Source organism: Accipiter gentilis, chromosome 23, assembly GCF_929443795.1.
Source record: "Accipiter gentilis chromosome 23, bAccGen1.1, whole genome shotgun sequence".
Lineage (NCBI taxonomy): Eukaryota > Metazoa > Chordata > Aves > Accipitriformes > Accipitridae > Astur > Astur gentilis.
Genome location: NC_064902.1, coordinates 20,446,038 through 20,469,716, shown reverse-complemented (window position 1 = coordinate 20,469,716; position 23,679 = coordinate 20,446,038). Strand labels below are relative to the sequence as shown.

The 23,679-nt window shown below is 39.4% G+C and overlaps 1 protein-coding gene across 5 annotated transcripts in view; it reads left to right on the top strand.

Annotated features, from left to right (window-relative positions):
• The first annotated feature begins 1,694 nt into the window (after window positions 1–1,694).
• The window catches only part of SHQ1 (SHQ1, H/ACA ribonucleoprotein assembly factor), a 61,063-nt gene continuing 39,078 nt past the window's right edge, over window positions 1,695–23,679 (top strand). The window contains exons 1-7 of one of the 5 annotated variants that reach the window (XM_049827091.1): window positions 1,695–1,801; window positions 7,635–7,817; window positions 8,864–8,928; window positions 9,808–9,930; window positions 10,724–10,875; window positions 12,473–12,585; window positions 14,589–14,716. In XM_049827091.1, coding sequence (XP_049683048.1) covers window positions 7,675–7,817; window positions 8,864–8,928; window positions 9,808–9,930; window positions 10,724–10,875; window positions 12,473–12,585; window positions 14,589–14,716 — 724 coding nt within the window. In that variant the 5' untranslated portion in view covers window positions 1,695–1,801; window positions 7,635–7,674. Of the gene's footprint in view, window positions 1,802–5,288; window positions 5,360–5,851; window positions 6,247–6,596; window positions 6,851–7,634; window positions 7,818–8,863; window positions 8,929–9,807; window positions 9,931–10,723; window positions 10,876–12,472; window positions 12,586–14,588; window positions 14,717–23,679 lie in introns of those variants that run through there. The other 4 variants (XM_049827088.1, XM_049827092.1, XM_049827089.1 and 1 more) reach the window with 4 other exon arrangements.

Here is a 23,679-nt window from a genome sequence, read left to right as displayed (position 1 = left end):
TGCTTGTGCGGGAAGAGCGTGAGTGGGAGGACAAGGTGAGCGAGGGAACGGGTCCCTGAAGCACGTTTCATCCGTCTGTGCCAATGGGGCGACTGGTGCCAAGCTTCCCTCCACCTTGCCGCCGCAGTTTATGGCCTACCTATGGGCTATTCTTGTCCCACCCGCTATGAAGGCAGGTCGTATCGCGATAAACTGCAATACTTGCAGGACGGTGAAGGAATATAAGCACTGACTTACTTTTGGGTGCCTTCGGATTTGTCCTTGTATGACTGATCCAAGTTACTTAGCCGGTCTTCTGTGCAACATCAGCAGAGATCGCAACACTGCGAATTACACAGAAATAAAATCCTACTTAGGTTCGTAACCTGATTTATCACCTTCGAATGTACAGTGTGACAGAAACACAAGTATTCGTGCTGCCCCACGGAGCTGGAGTAGAAGCTGCGCAAAGAATGGAGACGCCAACCTTGGCATGGGGAGAGCAGGGAAAGTGGAGCCTCACCCGTCCCTCGCGGTGGTAGTACTGGAAGTGAAACGGGCACCGCGCGGCTGGTTTTGGCTCTGGGGACCGCTGTGCAGTGCAGCGAGCACACGCTGCTGAACTACGCTGGAGAAGGGCTATGGGGCTGATGCCCAGCATAGCTCTCATCGTGTCCCTCACCTCTGCAGAGGTATTCTCTCCGCCAGGCTATCTGATCTGTTAGTTTTAAAATAAATGATCAGTGCTACAGCTGTCCTGCGAAGACCAGCACTGAAGTCACGGTGCTACCTGCGGGGAAACATTACACTTCAGACAGGTAACGACGCAGGCTGTGAGGACAACGGCTCTTCAACTTGCAGATCAGGACCTTGCCGAGGTAAGGGATCGGCATACTGTAAATGATGCATCTCGTGCAAAAGAGTGAACCTCCGGCTGCGCAGCCCTACTCTGTTAAGTCAGGCTTACTTTTAGGGTAAATCTTCCAAGAGTTGGTCCTTTGCTACTTAAATGGCATTCACCTGGCAGTGAAACTGTGCAGCCTGGCCATTTTGTACTGGTCTCACAACAAGCCTTCACTAATGGTATCCCAAAATGTACTTTACCTGTACCAATGCAAATGCTATGAACGATTACCGTCTCAGAATTTCATCCAACTCAGATTCTGAGCAGATGTAAAAATATGAACTACTTCATGCTAAGAGAAAATAGCAATACTAAATGAGAAACTACAGAAAAACCACGATGCGTAAACATACGCTCTTTTCTGAGAATATACGTACTACAATAAAACCCTACCAAACTTTATACTGAAGAAAAAAACGAGTACCAGTAGCAACGCCCTGAAATCCTCAGCCTGTACAAATGTGTCATTTTATGCTATCAATAAAATCTCTGTCACACATAGGAGATGTGTCAGCGATATCTGCATAAAAATACCAAGGTAAACATTATGAAATCTGAAAAACATCCTAAGGGATTTTTAGAGACTTTCCCCCTTGTTTCTGTGACATGCTGTAGTGTACCACCTACCTGCCTACTTGCACCATTTTCTTTCAAATTAAGTTGTGCAAATATCAACTCTTCCATGCCACCAGCGTGCATGCTCAAACAAAATCAGTTCCACTGCTGAACTGAAACGGAATTACATTGCACAGCTTCAAATCAGCGCTGCTGAATCCACTGCACTCTCTGAAGCGTTCAACTTTGGCGGCAAAGCAATGGACTGGCCACGATGCGCGGTCTTGATACATGACAGTGGCTACCGAGATGTTCAGTCAAACCGATGGCTTAGATCTAAAACAATAGTGAGAGCCAGCTGAGGTAAAACTTCACATATTTGATACTTGAACCAATTTATTAATACCAAGTGTGTTCAGCATATTTTGTATTGCAGACACAGTTTCATGGCATCGTCATACATATTAAAAGGCAAATCATTCAAAGGCCTGTACTATAATGTAATTTTTTTTATGTAGCTCTGTAAGGAACTAATTTAAAGCATAGTTATGTTTTGTGAAAATCTTAGAATTGAAGCCTTCTTAGTCAATTTTATCTTTTTGGATTACAATTTCTAAGGTTGTGTGAGAGGTGCTGTTTTCTGCAGCAGCCAAAGATTCAAGTGACTTAATGTGAGAGTAAATGACTGGGTTAGAAGAGCCAGGTTTCCAGAAACAGGGCTGTAACAGAAATACACCCTCTACAGACCAGGCATAGAAAGAAAATTATACCACATACTATCTAGTGAGTAATAAATTTCAAAAATTCACTGTCCTACAACCGAGCTAAAACTCCAGACTAGCAAAAAAAGGTGATTATATGCTACTTCTGGAGTGTAAGCTGAACAACTCCGAGGTCTCTTAATACACAAGGGACCACAGCAGATCTGTAGGAAGCTGTTTAAAAACCTGAAAGTTGCTTCAGCACAAAAACCCACATTTGCCACAAACGTGTGCCATACCTGATGTGCGTGCCTCTGCGCTACTCCATGGGCCACTGATCTAAGAACTCTCTTGCTTAGCTGTGGCAGGTCAGGCTCTCACAGAGGTTCATTGGGGCCTCTGGGTTACAGTTACTAATATTACAGTTTATGTCCTTCGGTCATTAAGAAGCTAAACTATAACTTGATCTCTCACATACAAACTTTACGTATACCTACGTCAAAGAAAGCCGGACGTCTCTCTAGCAGGTAACACCACAAAATGTGGTTTCTTGGTGTGGCCAAGAAACACATTACATATTTACATCCCTGACTGTTATGATTTTATAATTGTGAAGACTATTGCAAGTTTGATCCTGAATTCATAAAGACCACCACCCTGCCTCTAGAAAGCCATGCTGTTACCCTTATCTGAAAAAGCACAGAAGGTCTTTGTGATCCAGGATCCTTCCCTCTTCTGGAGAAATAAAATGAGAAGGAAGCTTCATGATCTTTGGATAATGGAAATGGCAAGAGGAAAGAGCAAAAATAAAGCTATGAAGATATCATGGTATTATGAACACAGTACTCCTGTAGGTGAAACTGTTCATGATTATAAACTCCTGGCAAATCAAATCTATGGGGAAAGGAAACTCAGATTAAAATGTGTCAGATTCGGAGGACTGCTTTGGCCCACTTAGACAAAAGAAGTCGAAGTATTTTGGTTTTCACCTCTGTGTTTCAAAGGGACAGAAAATTTTACTAATTACTTGCCCAAAACATTGTAGATAATGCATTTTTATTCTTCAGTGCTCCATTAAACATAGAGCAGCCAAATTCACTTCTTCATCAGAAACATGCACCAAAAGATGTAAAGTAGTCTTTCTACATTTCTAAATAAAACTTTTTCATTACAGTTCTAAAAAACTCGGTATGCTTTTTACAGGAGAAAGCAATACAAATTTCTTAGAGAGGCTCCTTCATACTTGGATGTAAAAGCAGAATGGCTGACGCACCAGTTTCTTCACTGAAATCAGCATATAAATATTTCTTTTACAAGGAAAGTATTACCAGACAAAAAAGGCTGGGAGTTCTTAAGACTCTAAAAAAAAATAATTCTGAGGCAGTCTTGGAAAAGTGTCACTTAGACAAGAATAAACTCTCTGATGAAACTTCTTCCTTATCTTTCACAGACTTGTCTTATGTAAATTTGAACTTATACAGAGAAGATGGTGCCTGCTGGTTCATAATTCCTGTCCAACATTCTTACTATAGATTACATTGGTAAGGTCCAAAAGTTAATTAGGGCAGAAGTTCTCTGGAAATGCATCAAAAATTTCCGAGGACTTGATCAAGGCCTTGGTCCAAGTCAAATCAGCATCTGAAATTAGATGTCATTAGCTTCTTAATATAAGAAGATGCATTTTATATGCCATGCATCTTCAAGTTCTGCATGTAAAACCTGGGACACAAGAAAGTTTAGGCCAAATATTAAAGCCATCCATCAATCTTAGATCAATGGGGAGAATGATCTATTTTGAAGCAAGTATTTATTTTTTGTGCAGTATTTAAACTGCCGGTTCAGTTCTGTACAAGAGTGAAGATGCTTTCTTATGAAGAGATGTCACATTCAATGGATTTCCAGCAGGAAAAATCAATCTTTATCAGCCTGGAAGATTGTGGTGTTTGTTTTTTTAAAAACTTCATTAGCAGAAGTTATGTAACTATGTTTTTTTCCCTCCAGGAAATGTTTGAATGCATTTCAGAGGGGGCAGGGAAAGGAAGAGAATCGGTAGCATTTAAAAATGTAGACAATTACCTGGAACCAGAATAGCTTTCCTGGTCTAATGACAGAAAAATCAGATTAACTGTACATTAGATGCTGTACTTAAAGATAAGTAAATTATGGCTTTTAAACCAACTTTTCTGCTTTTAGCAATTTTTTAAGCTTCTTGTTGCATTTTCTCCTTAATGCTGTATTTCTTTTGATTCATCAGGATCTGCCTCTTATCTACATTGTCAGTCTTGTTTGCATTTATCCACCGTCTTAGAAGAGACTTACGTAATTGGGAATTCCTATTCTGACAGCGCTCATGGGGTCACTCTTCGGTTTACTCTGTTTCTGCAGCCCTCCACTTCCATATATTTCAGTTCTTGAGATCATTTTATCCTTACCGCCCCAATTTAAATTACATTAGGTCCAAACCTTCTATTCCCGTTTATTCAGTTCTTAACTTCATTTTCTCCTCTCCAGAGCTACTTGTTCTCACCGTAGGCTTTACTTCTACACAGAAGCATTTCTTATACTCCAAGCTGCAAGACACAGGATCTACTTTCAGTGGCCTGTCACGTTTACGAAGCAGGGTCTGACCATGTCAGACGCCTACAGTTTTAGGTGTGGCTGCAGCTATCGCGGAGGAGGGAAGAGCTGGAGTTACACAGGCCATCTTCCCCCTGCAGCACCCCGTCCTCTGACTAGGTAGATCTATCCGGGCGACTGTAGCTGAGGGTTAGGATCTTATCAAATACCGCTCTCATCTCTTGAGATCGTCGGACTTCGCTTGAACCAGGACGTCAGGCCCACCAAATCACCACCTTTGTTAAAAAAATAAGGCCAGCGGGAGGGAAGGGTCCCCCTCACCGTCGGGGCCCGGCGCGCCCCGACCACCACCAGACCGTGCCGGGAACGTGAGGGAAGCCCAGACCCGAGAGGTGGCGGAGACTCCCTCTGCCCACCCCCCGGGCCGGGAAACCCCTCATTTGCCGGTACTACCCCCTCAGGTCTCCCCCCTTTTCTGTTCCCTTCCGAAGGCGGGCAGCGGCGAGCGGGGCTGACCCTGAGGGAGGCGGCGGAGGAGCCGCCGGTTCCCGCCCCGCAGGCGCTGCCTGCGCATGCGCGTCCGCCGCCTCAGCGCCACACACGCTACGCGCGGTGCAGGGCGGGCGAACGGGCCGGCGGCGCGGTGAGTGGCGGCAGGGGCTACGGCCTGAGGGGAGCGGAGGGGTGCGGAGCTTTCCCCGCTGGTGGACGCGTCCCCGGAGGGCTCTCTCCCCTCAGAAGAGGCCCCGGGGTTGGGGGGGGGGTGGTGGTGGTTCGCGGCCCTCGGCCGCGGTGCGGGTCTGCTGGTGGGAGCCCGGCTCGTCCCGTCCCTCACCGCCTGCCCCGCGGGGTTAGCAGCTTCTCCGCTTGTCCCGCGGTCGTCGGGGGTACGGCTGACGGGCCTCCTGCTTGTGGGGCTGGAAAGTCGGGTTTCGAGCCAGTTTAAGGAGCAGCGGAGGGAAATGATGGCTTACTGTGGTGACTTTGGGGGCAAGAAGAGCAAAACGTTTGTCTCTTTCGCGGGCAGCCCCTTGCTGCCACGGAAGCAGTCCTGCGAGCTGGTTTTATTTTTTTTTTCTCTAGTGCACAGCGGTCTTTTTTACAGAAAAGACTGGGAAGCGTAATTATTTTGGGATACCTGATTTTTAGTGCTGCTGGGGATTGAATATTGAGGTGTTGTGGGAGGGATATCAAGGGTTCCCAGGCTGTGAAATACCTGGGGTTTGTGTGGGAACCTCCACGTTAGTGTGTGGGGTCGTTAATTTGCGTCAGGGATGCCAAAAGTGCAGCAGCGCTGAGGAGCTCAGAGCGGGAACAGCTGGGCCTGGCTTTGGGGCTGCTGTTAAATGTTATAAACCTCACCTTTGGGAAGATAAAAATGTGGGCTGGGGTATCATCCTTGAAGGGTCTAAATAAGCTGGTGGATTTTTGTTCTCTTATCCCATGTCGTTAGACAGTGTGTGGTGTTTGAATAGATACGAAGAAAGTCCACAGAAACGTACATCAGTTTGCAGGTGTTCGTCAAGCCAGGTATTTCCTATCTAGTTACAACTCAATAAACACACGGCAGCTTCTCAGCCTGGGAAGGGTGAGAATGTTGCCCTGGAATCAAGTGATGTGGGGAGTTTCACTTCTTTAATACCTGTCAATTGAAGTAGATTACTCCTATGAATTACCTATATGAAAAAATGGGTCATCTGTTAATTCAGCCCTATTAATGATTAATGCTCCATGTTTGCTCACAAAGTTGTAAGAATGGGGATACGTTTAATAAAGTTAACTGTGGAAGTCAGTGAAAAGTAGGTCTTTCACAGGTAATAGTTCTGTTTTGCATTTCTTGGTAAAAATATTTTTGTCTTAAAAAGTTAATTTTGAAAAGCATGCGATGCTTTGTACAACTCCCCCCCTAGCCCAAAACTGGATTCTAAGTTAAGCCTGAGGAATTATCTTGCATTTAGAAGCTACTGAAGGGTCAGACAAGTTGTATATCGGGTGAATGGTACTATGTAAATTCTTTCTTCTCTTACTAAATATATACACATGCCCACGTACATACATACATGTGGTTCTGATGGACGTTCCTCTAAACTGTCCTTAAAAGCACTTGGTGAAGGAGATCCCAGGTATCCTCTAGGTAATTTAATTAACTTACAACTACTGTATTATTTATGGGGTTTTTTTGACTGAATCTTTGGAAGGAATGTGAGGTTTTTAGGATGCTTTTTCAAGATTTGTGAAAACCCTGCAAATGATCAAAATAGTAAGTATGTTCACATTGGACATCCTGAGTGTGTCAACTGCTCATGTTTAGACTGTTCAGACAGCTCATGTGTCATGAACCCACTGCAAAGGAGCATCTTTGACTTACTGTGCATTAAATTTGACGTGAAGAGCAGTATGCTTAGTGTGTATGCTCAGGTAATCTGTTTGGGTTGTATTGAATCTATTGCTTGTATTTTGGCTAATATGTGTATCAATTATAAAACACAGCTCTAATTTTTTGGAAGAATTACTGTTTTTCAATATTTTCTAATAGAGGTTTGTGATCGGTTCAACTAATGAACTGTAAAGATGTAACATCTGCTATGTGTGAAATTATAAACAAGTTATGAAAAGCTGCCAAGTTCTAGGACTGAATTTAGTGTGTTTTTTATGCAGAATATAATAGATGCTTCCCTGCGCTCCAAATGTTTGCATTCATTTACGTTCAATTGTTTCATTAAGGTGCAGAGAGGTAGTACCTTCAAATTCTTGATAACGCTTTTTTTTGTTTTGTTGTCATGAGTGTTTTCTTCTTGATCATGCGGAAGATAATTTTGTGAGAATCTGAAATGTTCTTGGAGAATTTTGAAGAGACACTGTTTGCGCTCATAAATTTGAAACTACAACAATCTTTTCTTGTTTTCCTGTTTTGATAGGGCCACAGAACCAGTGGTTGCTTTTCCTGCTGGATTCATCATGATAACTCCAGCTTTTGAACTGACCCAGGATCCAGATTTTCTTACAATAATAATCAAAGTACCTTATGCCAGAGCTTCAGAGTTTGACGTGTATTTTGAAGGGGAAGATTTTAAATTTTATGCTAAGCCATACTTTCTCAGGCAAGTAGTGGAAGGATTTAAAAAAATTTGAACTTTATAAAATAAGTAAAAGTCAGTAGAGAATGAACTTCATTTTGGTCCTTTCAGAACATTCCTCATCTGCAGCTTTTACACTGTCAACTGTAGACAGCCCATTTCATGCAAAGAGTTGTTTTTATGGATCTGGCCTCTTTGTTTCTAGGCATTAAATCACATTAAAGGGAGTTTAAAGAAATACTTTTCTAAATTTACTTTACAATAGATTTTTAATTGTAAAATGGCATGAAAATTCTCTGGATGTATGCAAGTTGTGTAGAATAAGTGTGTTTTTTCCCCGTTGAGAGCCAGCTACAGCATATTTGGTGAAGAATGGATTTTCATGCACTCGTAATAACATAGCGGGGGAAAAAGTCATGTGAGTGGATGCAGTAGGAAGTGAGGTTCCAGGCTGTATCTTTTCTCTAGGTAGCAAGTTCCCCACTACGCTATAGAAAAGGAACAAGAAGCAATCTCAGTATGTGTGTTAAGTGTAAGAGAACCTTTGCCATGTAAGAGCTGATGAGCTATTAATCTATCTCATTTTCTGCTTCTGGAATTATTGGACATGCTTCCCCCTATATACATTAGTAGACCACAAGGGATTTTAGCGGACTGGTAGAATGCAGTGACTTAGTTATTCCGAATAAGCAATACAAGAACTCTGGATAAGTTCTCATTTCCTGTCACTGTGGGTTAGCTTAAAGTTTTTAAATTGCAGCATTTTCCAGGTGTTGCACATAGAGCAAAGGGCGTCATCTCTGTGGTGGCTGTGACCTCATCCAAGCTGGGAAACCAGGAGTCACAAATTTTCTCAATCTCAGATGCTGATCTCTTGTGCCAATAGTTGGGGAAAAAGATTTTGAAGTACCTGGGGATTTAACTGCATGACTTCCATTACTGTCAAAAGGAGTCATGTAGTCAAGTCCTTTGTGCTGCTTTTGGAATGTGCCTTACATTTTTACAGGCTGAGATGTTAAGTTGCAGAATTAGTTAGGCATTCAATGAGGCATCTCACTTTTTGCCTGCAGATTGACACTTCCTGGAAGAATTGTAGAAGATGGCAGAGAAAAAGCATCTTATAATACAGACAAAGGTATTAGTTAATATTATTAGTATTAATGTACTGTTAAAAGTGCTACTAACTCTCTGATTATTTATCCTTTGCTCCACTGGAATTGCGTAGAACTTCAGTGAAGTATACAATACTGTGAATAAATGTAAAGTTTCTCTTGTGTTATGCAGTATTAAAAAAATCTTGCTCAGGATATATCTATCGTATGTACTTAGGCCATCCTTAAGCACAGAAGACATGTTCAAAACTGTTCTAATAATGAAAAAATTACGTACAAGTCCTCTTCAAGCCCTGTGGGGGCTAGACATGTTACTGTAGCAAGATCATTAGTCTAGTAAATCCGCAAAGAAGTCAGGTAGTGCTGAGTAGAAATGAGAATCCTGAGGCAGTCTCCTGGCTACATCTAAAGAGAGAAGACAGCCTTTCTCCACACTTTAAGGGGAAGATATTTCTGGAATAAAATATATACCTTCTGTAATTAATACATTCATTAAAAAAAACAGCAATAAAACCTATAATTTGCTGCTTGCAAAGCCTTTATTACGTGCTTGACTTAAGACAATAATCAGATTGCTGAATGTAGTTTCCTGTGATCTTCTGTTGGTTGCTTGACTGGTAGAAGGATTAAAAATAAAATAAAGCTTGTATTGTGTTGGTTTGTGTTTATACACTGTAAGTCAAGAGGCCACAACTGGTTAAATATCCTCTTTCATGCTTTATCATTAAAATCTTTGATTTTTGTGAAACTTGTGAAGTAAGGTTAAAAACATGTGCAGATTGATGCATAATGAAATGCTACCTGCATGTCCCAGTTTCTGTGAGCCTTTTTTGTTACAGGAAAAATGCACATTTTTGTTTGGATGTTTTAATGCATTAACTATATTCTGACTTTCCTTTAAGGAACTTTTACAATTTGGTTACCTAAGGAGATTCCTGGCCAATATTTTGAGGGACTGGACATGCTGACATCTCTCTTAGCACCAAAGAAATCAAGATCAGCAAAACCTTTAGTTGAAGAGATAGGTATGACAAAAATATCTTGCTTATCCTAGTGATACATGTACATAATGAAATAGTTATAGGTCTACATAGTGATATATGTAGAAAAATACAGTATTTCTATTATTGTCTAGTCTGAGGTACGAGAAGGGTGTGAATTCATCTGAAAGTACGGGTAAGTATAGAAATAAATGTGTTGTAGGTTATATACATATCATCTTTATAGGCTTAGTTATGTTTACATTTTTCCAAAATGTGCTTAACATATGCTAATCCTCTGCAGATCTTTGTACCCCTCTAGTGGCTGTATAATACACACACATTTGAGTCTTCTGCTTACTACAAGCTAGTACAGCTGGACTTTTAGCTCAGATGGTAGAAGCTAATTAAAACCACGGGTTCCAGTGGGTGACTTAACATCACTATTTAACAGACAAGAATGTTTGACTATCTGTGTTTAATTTTTTAATACCTTTCTTAAATTATTGATAACATCACTTTGCTCCTGTCAGGGTTTTCTTAGCATCAAATTCTGATCTTGTTGAAATCAGTGGAACAATAATTTCAGTCTTTGAGGGAGTATACTTAATAACTTTAGTGTTCCTGGTCTTTGTTTTTGAGAGTTGGAGAATTTGGAGCAGGACCTTTGGATTACTGATGTAAGCATCTGCCTGTATGGCCCAGTGTTGTATAAGTTTTCTTAAAAGATGTAGTAAAATGAGAAAGTGTTATTGTGTTAACAGTATTTGCCTCTCTATTAAATCATATATATTTTCTATGTAATAATTTTCTTTCTCTGACCATGCAATATATACAGCTGCCTCTGCTGAGTTGTCTGAGGAGGAGGAAGAAGAATTTGACTGGGAAATAGAGCAGACCCCTTACAAAGAAAGTGCAGAAGGCACTCTACCACTAGAGTACTGTTATGGATTTGGGAATTTGCGGTCAGGGGTGTTCCAGCGGCTGCAGGTAGGTGCATTTTTGTCTTTTCCTGTCATAAAAGTTCTGGGTAACTTTCTTGTTGGTGAGGCCTCCTGGCTCCTGCCGTAGTCAGGAGGGGATCATTTGGTAACTGTTCTCTATTATCCCATTCTGTGACTAAGAATATACTGCTTTTGCATGTAGTAGTACAGGCAAATCCTTGTTCCTGTAGAAGTGGGGGGTGGTCAAGACCGAGTTAATCGTTTTGCAGAGTCACCAGGCCAACCTGTTTCTGCAGTAGTTTCAGTGTTAGAGGAAAGGGCTGAATGGGGTCCTTGGCTTCTGGAAGTGGGCTGCTATTGCTAGTGTGTGAAGGCATGGAGAAAAAGGCCTGTATGAAGTAGGCCACATGCCAGCTCTAGCAAGCTGCAAACAGTCTACAGGCTGTTAAGTCTGCTGTTAATGCTTTTGCTTTATAGTTGGTGTTGTCTTCTGACTTCAAGCATATTTAACTTCAATGTACAGTATATTTCAGATGCCATGAATTTTATTTATTTTTAAATTAAAAAGAAATTAGTCAATTAAAATAAAGCTGGCTCATCTATAGGTCCTGTTATGGTTGTTAGGTTAAAATTTTTTTCATGGTGAAATTCATGGTAATTTTCTCTTTGTACTTTTTATTTTAGACTTGATTTTCTCACAAGACAATAACTTTTGCAGTGTGCACTCTTCAAGGTGTCTGCCCACCTGATGTTTGTGGGACTTGCTAGGATTATGCTGATGCACTGAAATTTGCTTTTGTGGATTAATTGGTAGGATAGGAGCTTTAAAATGCAGTTACTTTTGCTCTTGTGTGTTCAGCAGTTTCTTTAATTTATGAATAGATTGAATCTAATCCAGAACCTGTAGCATGCTATGTAGTACAATAATATTTGTAGTATACAGAGCTTTTATTAAAATAGTAGATGATAATTTTTTGTGGCGTTCTTACTCTAAGCAATTTAAGTTGTAGCTGTTTAAAGCAACTCAATTATATAACTCAACTCATTATTGCATGAACTGTGGTATTTTCAGGGTTTGGAGCAGAAGGACTGCTATTTATGGAGAAAGTATTTACATTCTGTTAGATTATATACACTAGTTTATTATCATGAAACTCGTGAAGAAGTACATTTCCCATCAGCATTAATGTACCACTACTTGATGCTTAAAAGGGCACTGCAATTGCCCATTAATTGATGTTGGGCAACATGGGGCATGGCCACTTCGGAGTGCGAGGGTAATCTCAAAAGTTGCAGGAACAGTATCTATGGGTTTTATCTTGTCCTTGTTGTGGTTGTGTGCTTTTGTTAAACGTTGCAAATTCTATCGTAATGCAAAATAACCTGCCTGCCTTATGATAAAACGGCCTGAATAGACTTCATAGTATCATGAATTCTAAGGAGCTTCAAGTAATTGAATTTCCTTGGAATTTTGATGTTGTATTTGCACAATAGAGCCTGAATTTGGAAGTTTGGAAAGGGAGGTTGAAGAGTAACTAGGGATTTCAGAGCAATGCTGATAAGCATCCTTCCTAAACTCTTACTAAATAAATCTTGCATATCATACCTGTGACTTGGTCATACAATTTTTGTTCCATTTGCAGGATGAACTCAGTGATGTTATTGACATTAAGGATCCAGACCAAACTCCTGTAGATGAACGTAGGAGGAAACGCCTGGCAGCTGAGGCTGCCAAGTTTGAGGCTGATCATTACCTGTGAGTATTGATTTACTTCACCTGGTCAAGTAAAACTACCTCAGTTGAACTATAGTCGCTTTTTCTTTTCTTAAATTACTGGGTTTGAGATTGCTTTTGGAAATAATAACTTTACTTTTTATTTGTCTGTTTCTTTGTCTCATTACAGCAGGCCTTAGATGGTATTCTTAAGTGTGACACTGACACAAGACCTTGCTTATCTGTTTTGGGGTTACTCTACTGTTTAATTACTGCTTAAGTCTGTGTTCAAGCAGGGGCTGCTGTGAACTGTTGCAGAACATTTCATGGTTCACCTTTTCAGCAGCTGAGTAGCCAGTCCCTGCCAGCAGTTTGGGTTGTGGGTGTTAGAACTTTGTTTTCCCCGTGTGAAACAAGGTGGGAAACTGAACCATCCTGGTCTATGAGGAGGTAAATTTGAGTTTTGAAGTTACGAAGATTTTGTCTAGTCCACTTAGTTTTTTGCCTTTGACACATGAAACCTTTTTTACAGCAGAATGTGGAAAAGTTCCAAACCAAGACTTTGTATTTCTTTGTGCTTCATCCTATGTAATGAAGGTGGAAATGATTCTTTGTGCCTTTCATGTTGGAGCATTTCAGGTCAAGTTAGGTTCAGAAACTTCCAGATAAGTAAATTAAGTTGAAGCCATGAGATCTATTGATACAGTGATTCCTGCAAGCTTGATTTGGTGGGAGAAGAGTGTAGTCCCCGCTAGGGCGAATTAGTACTTGCGGTGTATTTTGCTGGGGAGAGGTAGGCTTAACCCATTCTGAGTTGTTTCAGAAGGTATCTTTACAAACTTTGAATTTTTCCCGTCAGGTGTTTCAGAGGCAGCTGCATGTCTTTCCGTAGCACATAGAAAAGCTTTCTTGAAACATCACTTGGAAGTACATTTCACTAGAACTGAAGTAGTGCGTAGCCTGCAAAGTACAGTAATTGTAAGTTTCCATCTAAGACTCTGTGTTCCAGCCTGGTAGATGAGCTACAACCATTTAGTTTAATGGCTGTGTTTTGGATGCTTCAGAACAGATGATACCAACCTTTCTTCAACAAAAATTGTTTTTCTGCATACCCTGATGAGAAGGACAGCTCTGGGAGCAAACAGAAGTGTTCTGTTGCCTATGAGGAAAATGTACACTGGCTGATAGCTTTAAGTTACTTTATAAAGACACTGAAGGAAGGCATCAAAAAATCTATTGGTGTGAGAGCTTACATTCTGTGCACAGTAGACTGGACAGGTTTTGTATGATGATTAAGAAGGTATTAAGAAATTTCCTGCATTATTTTCAGTTCTCGGTATTTATACTATTGTTTGGCTTGAAGAAAAAGCTAAAATGGCAAGAGGAGGCTTAGAACTTGAATCCTTCAGTATAAATCCTCCCAGAATTACTATATTGAGATTTTTACCGTAGTGGCTTTGTGCTGAGATGGAGGTAATCTCTCTTCCAGAATTCATGTACAACTATTCTTTTTCTACCTTGCTACAGCATGTCTTTGTTTACCTAAAAGTCAGTCCCTAGCCCTACTTTATCTTTGCCCTTCAGCTGCATACCTTTCCTCTCCAAAGTATATGCAATTTTAAAGTGGGAGAGCTTCCCAGTAAAATCCCATTTGCTGCCAGTGACATTCTCCAAGAAGTCTTTTCTTTGGCATGTTTTCCTTTAGATGCATCCAGAAATTCCTTTGGATTCATCCAGGTTTGTTTACCTTCATGTCAAGCTGCAAGCTCATCAATTTCCAATGTTTCTGGGTGACTCAAGAAAGGTGGGGGTGGTAAGGAAGGGGTACTGTAACATAAGAGAATATTGTTTTGGCTTTTAATAATGATTACTTTCTGGTTTTCAGTCAAAGTACAGCTACTGGTCAGGTTTGTTGTATTTCTAAGGTATGGAAAATAGCCTGGAGCCAAGTCAGCTGTATTCTATGCATGCATTAAAATATACCCACATACACTATAAACTGAAATAAATAGCATATGACTCTCTGCTTTTGGGTTTTTTTCTAGAGCTGATCTTTTTGAAGATGAAGCTATTCAGCATGTCTTAAAGTACAAACCGTGGTGGGTTGATGCTCATAAAAAAATGATAGCCTTACAAGGAGAAAGTCATCGGGAACATGACACTCATACATTTGGTGAGAACATACATATATACACATACCTGTTGTTTGAATGATAATTGCTGTGATGCTATGTTATGTTCTAGCTTATTGTTCTTGAAGGAAGAAATATGGTTTTACCCTACAATTTTCAGTCTTAACTGTGCTTCTTAGAGGAGCAGTCTGTTACTTCTTCTGTCCTTGAAGAAATTTTTTTTTTTCTTCTGATGGACAGTTAAGTACTGAAATCTTTGAGACAGTTGTGTGTGGAGCACACATATTATAAAGTGGTCATTTCATCTTAAGCATTTACGTGTTATTTAGTGTAGTGCGTGATCTCTTTTTCGTCTGCATAACAAATTTTGGAGTTAACTGTTCATGAAGGCCATTTTAGAATTTCGGGTATCTATGAAGAAAAAGTTCCCTTTTAAGGGTATGCTGTAATCTTCCAAGATTTCAGAGGAGCTGCCAGTGTCAGAAAGTTATGGCATCTGAGATCAAATCAAAGCTATCCTTGTGTAGTGGTAGTAATAGCTAGAAAATGGGTCTTTTGTTGCTGGTCCTTATCTCCTCTGTTTTTCAGATTTTTCAAGTAAATGTACTCCCTTTCTTAGTTGTATTTTCAATGGAAAAATTACTCAAAACTGGGTTTTGTATCCACTTCCAAATAAGGTGCAGATAATTCACAGCAAGTTTTCCAAGAATCAACTGTGGAAGTTTGTACTAATATCAGCCCTTATCTCTGTTTGATGAACACGTCTTCTGTAGGATGTTTTATTTTATTTACACAGTATGACAGAAGTTCATGGCATTTATTACTCTACTGCTATTTTTATGGGTCTCAGAGACTTTTTTTCAAAGGAAAAATCTTTGTGTGCTTTTAGAAACTAAATGGAATGGTTTCCGGTTTAGTAGATGACCTTCTAGCAGTACTGTTAACAGATAACTGAGATTACCTTTCTGTACACAGTGATTGCAGAGAGCATTACAAGTTACTATTATGCATATTCTTTTATTGTCCTTTGTTCATTTCCTATGTAGTATGAAAATCCGATATTACTCCAGTAGATAATGATAATCCCTTCACCAGAGGTTCTTAACAAATATTAGTGCACTAATAATACCTGCACTTTCACATTTTCTGTGGGAGAACAATGGAATTTGGGTAAATGTTATGTATTTTATTGTGAATGTAATCTGATCTTCATTACTAGTCTCTTTTCAGCCTCTGAAGCCAGAAATTGTTAATTATATCCATCGTAAGCATTTGATTTAAAAAGCATTGGACAAAGGTACAAGAGGCTTGAAAATAGAATAATGAGGGGTTCTTTTGTTTGTTTTTATCCATTCACTCTGTAGTAAATGAAACACTGCTAATGTTTGCCTGTGTTAAGGAGTATAACAAAAATGAAGAGCTGCTGGATGGTTTTATTGATAATGTTTTTACTGCAAATTGAGATTCTGAAGAAAAACACATACGTATGCCGCTGCATTTTGGGGGCAACAACGAAAGCTCGAAAGCCTGGCAATCCTGCTAATGAAAGTTACACAGAAATTGGGACTGCATAAAGGATCATCTTTTCTCTAAACCATTTGTTATAACAGACATATATTAAATAAGGATGATAAAAAAAAAAATAGTCCAGCCTTCATATGGCTGAATGAAGAGCATGTGGTTTTGTGGATCTTGGGGAAATTTAAGTAACATAAGAGGCTATCTTGTGTTTGAGTTATGTTAATGACAACCACCCACCTTTTCCCTTAGCAAGACCTCAGTTTTGACGACATGGTTACAGCTGTTTGAATGGCAACAGTGGCTGGGGATGGCAAGTGGCTAATGTGGATCTGAAACCGTTGGAGGTTCCTAAACCTGAGTGAACTGTGGTGAAAGAAACCACCATGAGAGGGAGTACAGGTTCCACTTGAAGGTCTCTTATGAATGGAAATACAAAAGGGCCGAAGGTGGGTCCAGGCTGTTGGACCCAGAATCTGATTGTCAATAGGATGAGTTCCCTGTGGTTTTATATTGCTTTTATGCTTTATCCAATCAAAGGCATGGCCTGGCTAATCCGAGTTACAGATTCAGGAATTCTCACAAGCTGAATGCAATTTGACTGCATGTCTGCATTAATACGTATTCCAGCATGCATGCTTAGTGAAGTGGAAGTGACATAGAAAAGGCACATAAAAGAAACAAGGACTGTGCTAAGTGAAGGACCTTCTTTACTTGAGAAATCTTATGTTATTTCCACTAGAACTGGGGAGAAGTCTGGCTGCATTAAGCGAAGGTGTGCTATACAGCTAGAAGGATAAGGAGGCTGTCATTGGTATTAGGGTGTGCTTGTAGTGAGAAGGCTTTGAAGACTAGAGCTTAGCTACAAAAAAAGCCAAAGGGTACTCGAGCACAGAAGCTCTAGGGGCACGAACGTTATACGTACTGCAGTATGTTTCAGGGTGTTTTATGAAGTGATGTGTGGTGATTCTTTGAGCTTGTGTATGCATGTATCCCCCTGCAGGTAGGTGTGAGGTCAAACCTTTTTTATTATAAAAATCAGATACAAATGTCCCCTGTTTACTTCTGAACCTGTTTAAGGGGATAAAGGAGGAGGGATTGAAACCTTCGTGCAGTTTCTTTTTATTGCTTATGGAAAAGAGGCATAAAATGAAGAGTACACAGATTTCTTACTCTTCCTGAGTTCCAAATTCACGTCTTGTGTTAAGGAAAGCATCTACAATAAGGTGATTTCCATCATCTTCTATGATGAGGACTTGCAAGCATACAGCTTGTAAAAAGACTTCAAATATTGGGATGTTTAAAACGTGTACAACTCATGGTAGGTGTACTGCCATGGCCAGCTTGCAAAAATATTTGTCCTCTGTGAATGAAGGTTGTGTTCTTGATAAAATGTGCTGTCCAAAGCTGTTACACAAGAAGATGGAAACAGAGAGATATGATGGAAATCGTGTGCTGTCAGATGTGCAGCATGTCGTACTGGGGAAGTCACCCTCAAACATGAAATGGTGTATCTGTTTAGAGGGTTGTTTATTTAGGGTAAACTGACTGGCAAGACAGGAAGGTAGGAATGCTAATGTTAAAACTGATGGTGGATTACAGTACAGGCCACCACAATATTGGGGTACTGGCACTAGAATTTGACACCTGGTACCTTTAGAGTCCCTGTATTTTGTGCTCTGTTACTGCTGCCATTAGGACAGTTCCCGCCTACACACTGTCTGTGGAATCAGGAATGTCATTGGGAACTGACTCGTCAAGTTACTACATGGAAAAGCGAGTGTAGTGTGGGAAAGGGATATAAAAATTAACAGGTTTTTTAAAAGAGTATTTTCTTATTCAGAAACACTGAACCAAGAGAACTATATTTTTGTTTCTTCCTTTTGCTGATTTGTATTGATGTCCTTTTGGTTTTTATCTTCTTTGGTTTCTTGGAACCAAAAACTTGATTACTTTTGTCTTCATAATGTCTTCGGCTACAAAGAGTAATTAGAAATACAGATCACTGTTTTGGTTTTGGGGTTGTGGGGTTTGTTTTATTTTTTTGTATGGCATTACAATTAACTGAAGATTTTGTTTTGTTGATTACTGCTCTTACTTTCATCCCTGATTATTCTCTCTTTTGTTCTTACATCATCAGGGTTTTTTTTAATGTCTCATTACCAGATTTTTTTCTTTTTGGATCAGCTCTTCTCATTAGGATGCAAAGTCTTCAGCTCTCCTCTATCTTTACCTTGAATCTATTTTTATTTAACCTTTTTACTTTTCTTCCAGCTTGTGTGTATGGTGTGCGTGTTCTGTCTTTTTTCATTTCTTCTTTTATTGTCCTAAGTGTCTCTTTTTTCTTTGTCCTTTTTTACATTTTACTGTGTATTGTCTCTTCTTGCTCTTTGTGGGTTTTTTTGTTTGTTTATTTTCCCCCTAGGCTTGTTAGCCACCAGGCAGCTAAGATTACTGCCTTTGAAGTATGGCTGAGGAACCGGAAGATACACTAGAGAGCAGGTTTCACCATCATGTTTCTAGCAAAATACCATTTTTGGAGTGGACATTTTCTAAAGCTGAAGGCCCAGATTTTGTTCACACTTACAATGTCTAATGCAAGTCAAGTAGTACTCCATAAAGCCTAACTAATTGCACAGCCTTTCCCATGAGGGAATAAAACTTTTGGAAAGCTTGCTTTCTGCTGCTGCTGAAGTTTTCACTGGAGTCTTGCTTCTACAGATTCCAGATGAAAGGTTTTTTTGTATTTTCTAACAGTCACATTCAACTTAGTTAAAAGTTCATTTTTATTCTACTTTTGCACAACCATAAAAACTCCTTTTTAGGCAACACAATAATCTTCAAAGGCTCAGGCTGACATATGTATTTAATATAACATTTATATGCTCCAGGGATAATTTATTTTGTTTACGGTAACCTATCGTGCTTACCAGTGACCATTCTCTCTTTCTGATCTCTTTATAGAATGAAAAGCAGTTTCTTTTTAAAGATCCACCTTTCAGTAGGGGTCTGCTTAATTATATACCATTACTGGTAGATGCATAAGTTTAAGATTAGTTGCTTACTTTTCTTCTTTATCAGATTTCTGCAATTTTTCTGCCTACCTGCCTGCCTACTCAGTCTTCTGGGGCTTTGCAGCATGTGTACCTTCCTGGCACTCTTCTGCTGCAGAGCAAATATTTTTCACGTGAGGAAAAGTTGCTGTTTATTCATGCAAAATCCTTAACATATAAATGGTAGGTCTCTACTGTAAAGTATCTCAGATTTTAAAAGGCAAGAACAGTAAGACATGGAAGAAAGAATGATGTATGGTTTTGGTATGGTTTATAGGAACTGCAGATTTGTTAAAGAATAATGACAAAAACTAGTATAAAGGAAATCGTGATATCCAGGAAAGACTGTCCAAGTCCAATGACTTTATGGAGAATGTCTGGAGGAAGAAGGTCAGAGTGATATGGAGGAAATGTGCTGTAAATGTTGATTTGAGAATTAGAGAAGGGTGGAAGCTTGACATGGAAGAAAAGATATTTGTGAAGGAGCTAAAATTTGAGTGGAAGAATTGTAAAGAAAAGGGAGGGATGAACAAACCAGACTTGACTGATCATAGTTTAGAGTCGATATAGGTGTGCAGAGGAAGGCAGCTTTGTTTTTTTAGGACTTGTAGGTCACTGCCTGAAGAACTGAGGCTCGTCTGATCACAGTGTTCTTGACAGAGCTTTAGGGGGTCTCAAAGATGGCCACTTCCTCCAAGTTCTGCAGAAATGGACCCTGTACAGGGGAAAGAGTGCTTTTATTGACTTATCAGTGCCATCTTTTTAGATGTTGTAGAGTCCATACGGGAAAGAGATGTTATCAGCAAGTCAGCACTGTGGAAGTTTCAGTAACCTTTCATACCTTATCAGATAGCAACAACTTCAAGCACAAGAGACAAATCAATAGAAAATCAGCTTTATTAGTTCTATTATTTGTTTAAGTTTATAGTATTATTGCCAAGTATTTTTAAGGCAGTATCCAGCACTGGGGAGGTGCTGATTCTGAGCAAAGCCTTTGGGCATCTTTCTAGTCAGAGTAGTGCTACCTTTCCTCTTTTAATGTCTTAGGAAGAGCTTGAAAAGAAGAGACTTGTTTGCTACTGATTCAAATCAATAGCTAACTTTATTCTTGACTAATCTGCTCTCTGCTGAGTAATCTGCTCCTTTATCTGGTGTTGCTCATTCCTTAATTTTCAGGGATAGAGGTACACATTTAAAGACCCTAATATTGTAGCATAATATTTTAGTTACCATTAAAAAAAAGGGGGGCTGGGAGAATCAGTTCTGCTCGGTTATTTTCCTTCAAGATAGCTGTGGAATTCAAGACTTGGCTTGACAGAACCATAAGTCAAGGTTCTGCTTTCACCAGAAGCATAGACCAGCTGTATCAGAGGTATTTCCTGACCTATACTTTTCTGTAACTTTCTGAGTCTGACCACTGAGTCAGCTATCTGTCTAGATAGCACATTTTATCTAAGTACCTCTAACACATTTGGAACTGTGTCATAGTAGTCTTGAGATATAGATCTTACACTGGCTTGAGTTAAGTGGTGTGATTGGCAGTGCAAAATATCAGTAAGACCGTAACAAAACACCCTCTAAGCTGTCAGACCTCATCCTCCCCTTCAGAGATTAAACTGTACTTCATTGACAGTCAGGACTGAAGGACAATTTGAAACATGTTTATTTTAACATGAGGAATGGCTAGTTTAAAGGAGATGATTAAAAAGTAAGGGTAATCTCTGTGGTATCATCTAACAGAAACTTTGTCTTGATTCCTTTAGACGTGCATATATTAATACACACAGTTATACTGTGGCTAGAAGAAGTGTGATTTTGGCACTGACAAATGTACAAAACATTTTAAAATCAAACTTAAGGAGAACTTGCAAATTTAGCACTTGATAAGTAGCAGCAGATGCTGCTTTGCATTAGATTAATATTAATTGTTGTATACATTGTTAGATAAAACATTGGTAATGCAAGTGTACAGAAGTGTACAGGCTTAATACAGCAGAAAATATAATTACAATTTTACTTCTGTTTAATCTTATACTTTGTACTTGTATTTTTGATTTGGGAGAAAAAAGTAGGTGGTGGTTTTGATGTGTTAATAATGAGATTCAGGTCTGGATAATTTATTATTCAAAAACTTTAAGAAATTGAGAGATATTTATTTGTAAAATTGAAGTATTTTCTCCAGAGAGATAAATTTTATTTAGAACACCTGGCACTTTGCAGTGAGTTAATGAACATCTTGCTGCATTTACCTTTGGGAATTGTCTAGTCTATGTCTTGTTTGCTGTCGTCTAGTAGACTTGCAATTTCTGTGTTTATGGGCCAATTGTATATGTTATGATGCTTTAGAGAGTTTGCATTTTAGAGGAAGAAAACTTGATCTCGTATGTTCCATGAACTTCGCTAGGAGTTTCTTTGCTTTCTACTTGGAAGGGAAGTATGGTTCACATTTACGTATTCCTCTAGAATGTGGATTGTAGGGTATCTAACATACTTGTTAGTAAAACTTTAAGAAGTAATTTTTTTTTGTTCTCAGTCTTGGACTGTTTCTTATCTCTGATGATGAGAGGTTAATTTTGATCAGCTGTGAGACAAAAACAGACTTCAGGTTGTAGTTGCAGATTAAGAAGAGTGGATTCTTGGTAGTGGCTCCAATACTGAATATAATGAGTTTCTGAAGGGGAGCAGTTGCATTCCTGATATGTGTGCATCTTGACTGCTAACTGTAGCAAGCACATTGAGGTGGGCCTAGAAATATGAGAGTGCTGGCATAACTGTTTAACAGGTGTTTTCTCTGTGATTGATTCTTGTGTGCTCTGAAAGAATTATTTAGCTTCTTTGTAACAAATTTCTTTATTACTGTAGTAATGAGAAGTGATTTTAAGCTTTATGAATCTGATCTGCTGTAGTAGTCTTTGCTAACAGGCTTTTGGCTGTTTGCTTTTCACAATTTCTTTTCCATCTTTAGCTTCAGTTTCACCTCTGCTCTTTTGTGCTTCTGTTCAGGGTGAGAGTGCCACTTGCATATTATTTTATAATAAATTGTGTTGTACTCAGCGAGAGGGTTTTCTAGTGAAAGCTAGCTGAAATTGGAAATGCTTTTTTTTCTTCCCAGTTGGCCCTTCTTCTAACTGTAAACACCCTGTTGTGATACCTCATTAAACCCACCCTACTGTAGCAACTTCCAAAGTGGTTTTATGTTATGTTTTTCCGCAACTAATTTTTTTTCAAATATGCTACAACATTGCACATACGGTTTTATGGATAATTTTAATACAAGTGATAGAGGTGACTCACTGAAGAATCAATGCGATTTAAGAACTTATAAAGAAATTTGCTGATAGAATATAGATACATCATCTATATTTGTGATTTAAGGGGTAATACTGAACTGCATTGCATTACCAGAAAAACAGAGTTAGAACTGCCATAGTCTTTCTAAATTGTCACTTTTTACTAGATCATAGCAAGTGGAAGAGATTGGCTTTCTCAAGATGATATAAAAGCTGGAATTTCTTTTTGTGGGAGCTTGTAAATAAATGGAGACTGGCTTGACTCCAGAGGAATGTTTAGCTCATCAAGAAGTTTCCATAGGAATTTAAATCAAGTATTTCATGGTTATGAAGCTGATAGAAACATTTAAAAAGTTCATAAAGAAGAAACATTCAAAAATGTTTTTCCTAATTCGTAGTTTTATGTCTTGAGATGAGGTGTGTGCATATGTATGTGCCTTTGGCATCACAAATATTTGTTTCAAAACATGTCATAAAATTAGAAAGCTTGTAGAAGGCTCCTAGGATAAAGAAAACCACATGTCTTATAGGCTGATTGTATCCCTGAGAATGTGGATTGTGTAAAATGATGATGAGCAACGTTTGAGGAGAAACATCTATAAGCACACTTGCAATCATCATCCTTAGGATGGAGGAATGGGCAAGGCGTGTAAAAAGGAACTTGGTTTACTAGAAGTTGTAACCTTTTCTTTCTGTAACCTGTGCTGTAACACATACAACCCCCCACCCACACCATAACCCTGGGGATTTAGCTGCCTGTGGCCCAAGGGACCAGGGGTCTGTATTATGGGTTATGCCCAGCTGGATGACGTTGGCTCACGCTGCTGAGAAACAGCTGTGAGAAAGTCTGCAGAAAAATAATAAAATTACAGGTAGGATTGTTGAGACAGGATCATTAGTAGCTCAGGGATTCCAGAGGAAGATACCAACGTGGAAGATATAAAATCCTAAACTGGAAAAACAGGGAACCAAGCTGGGGCAGGAATTGTTGGGCTACCAGGTCAAGTTGTTAGTGCTGATGAAGATGGTGGCTCAGCAATATGCAAGGATCTGTCTCAGGGAGCCACAAAGGCTGCCCTCCCAGCTCTCTGCCTGTCTAGCAAGGACTTTTCAGGTGCTTTATCAGGAGCGATGAATATATTA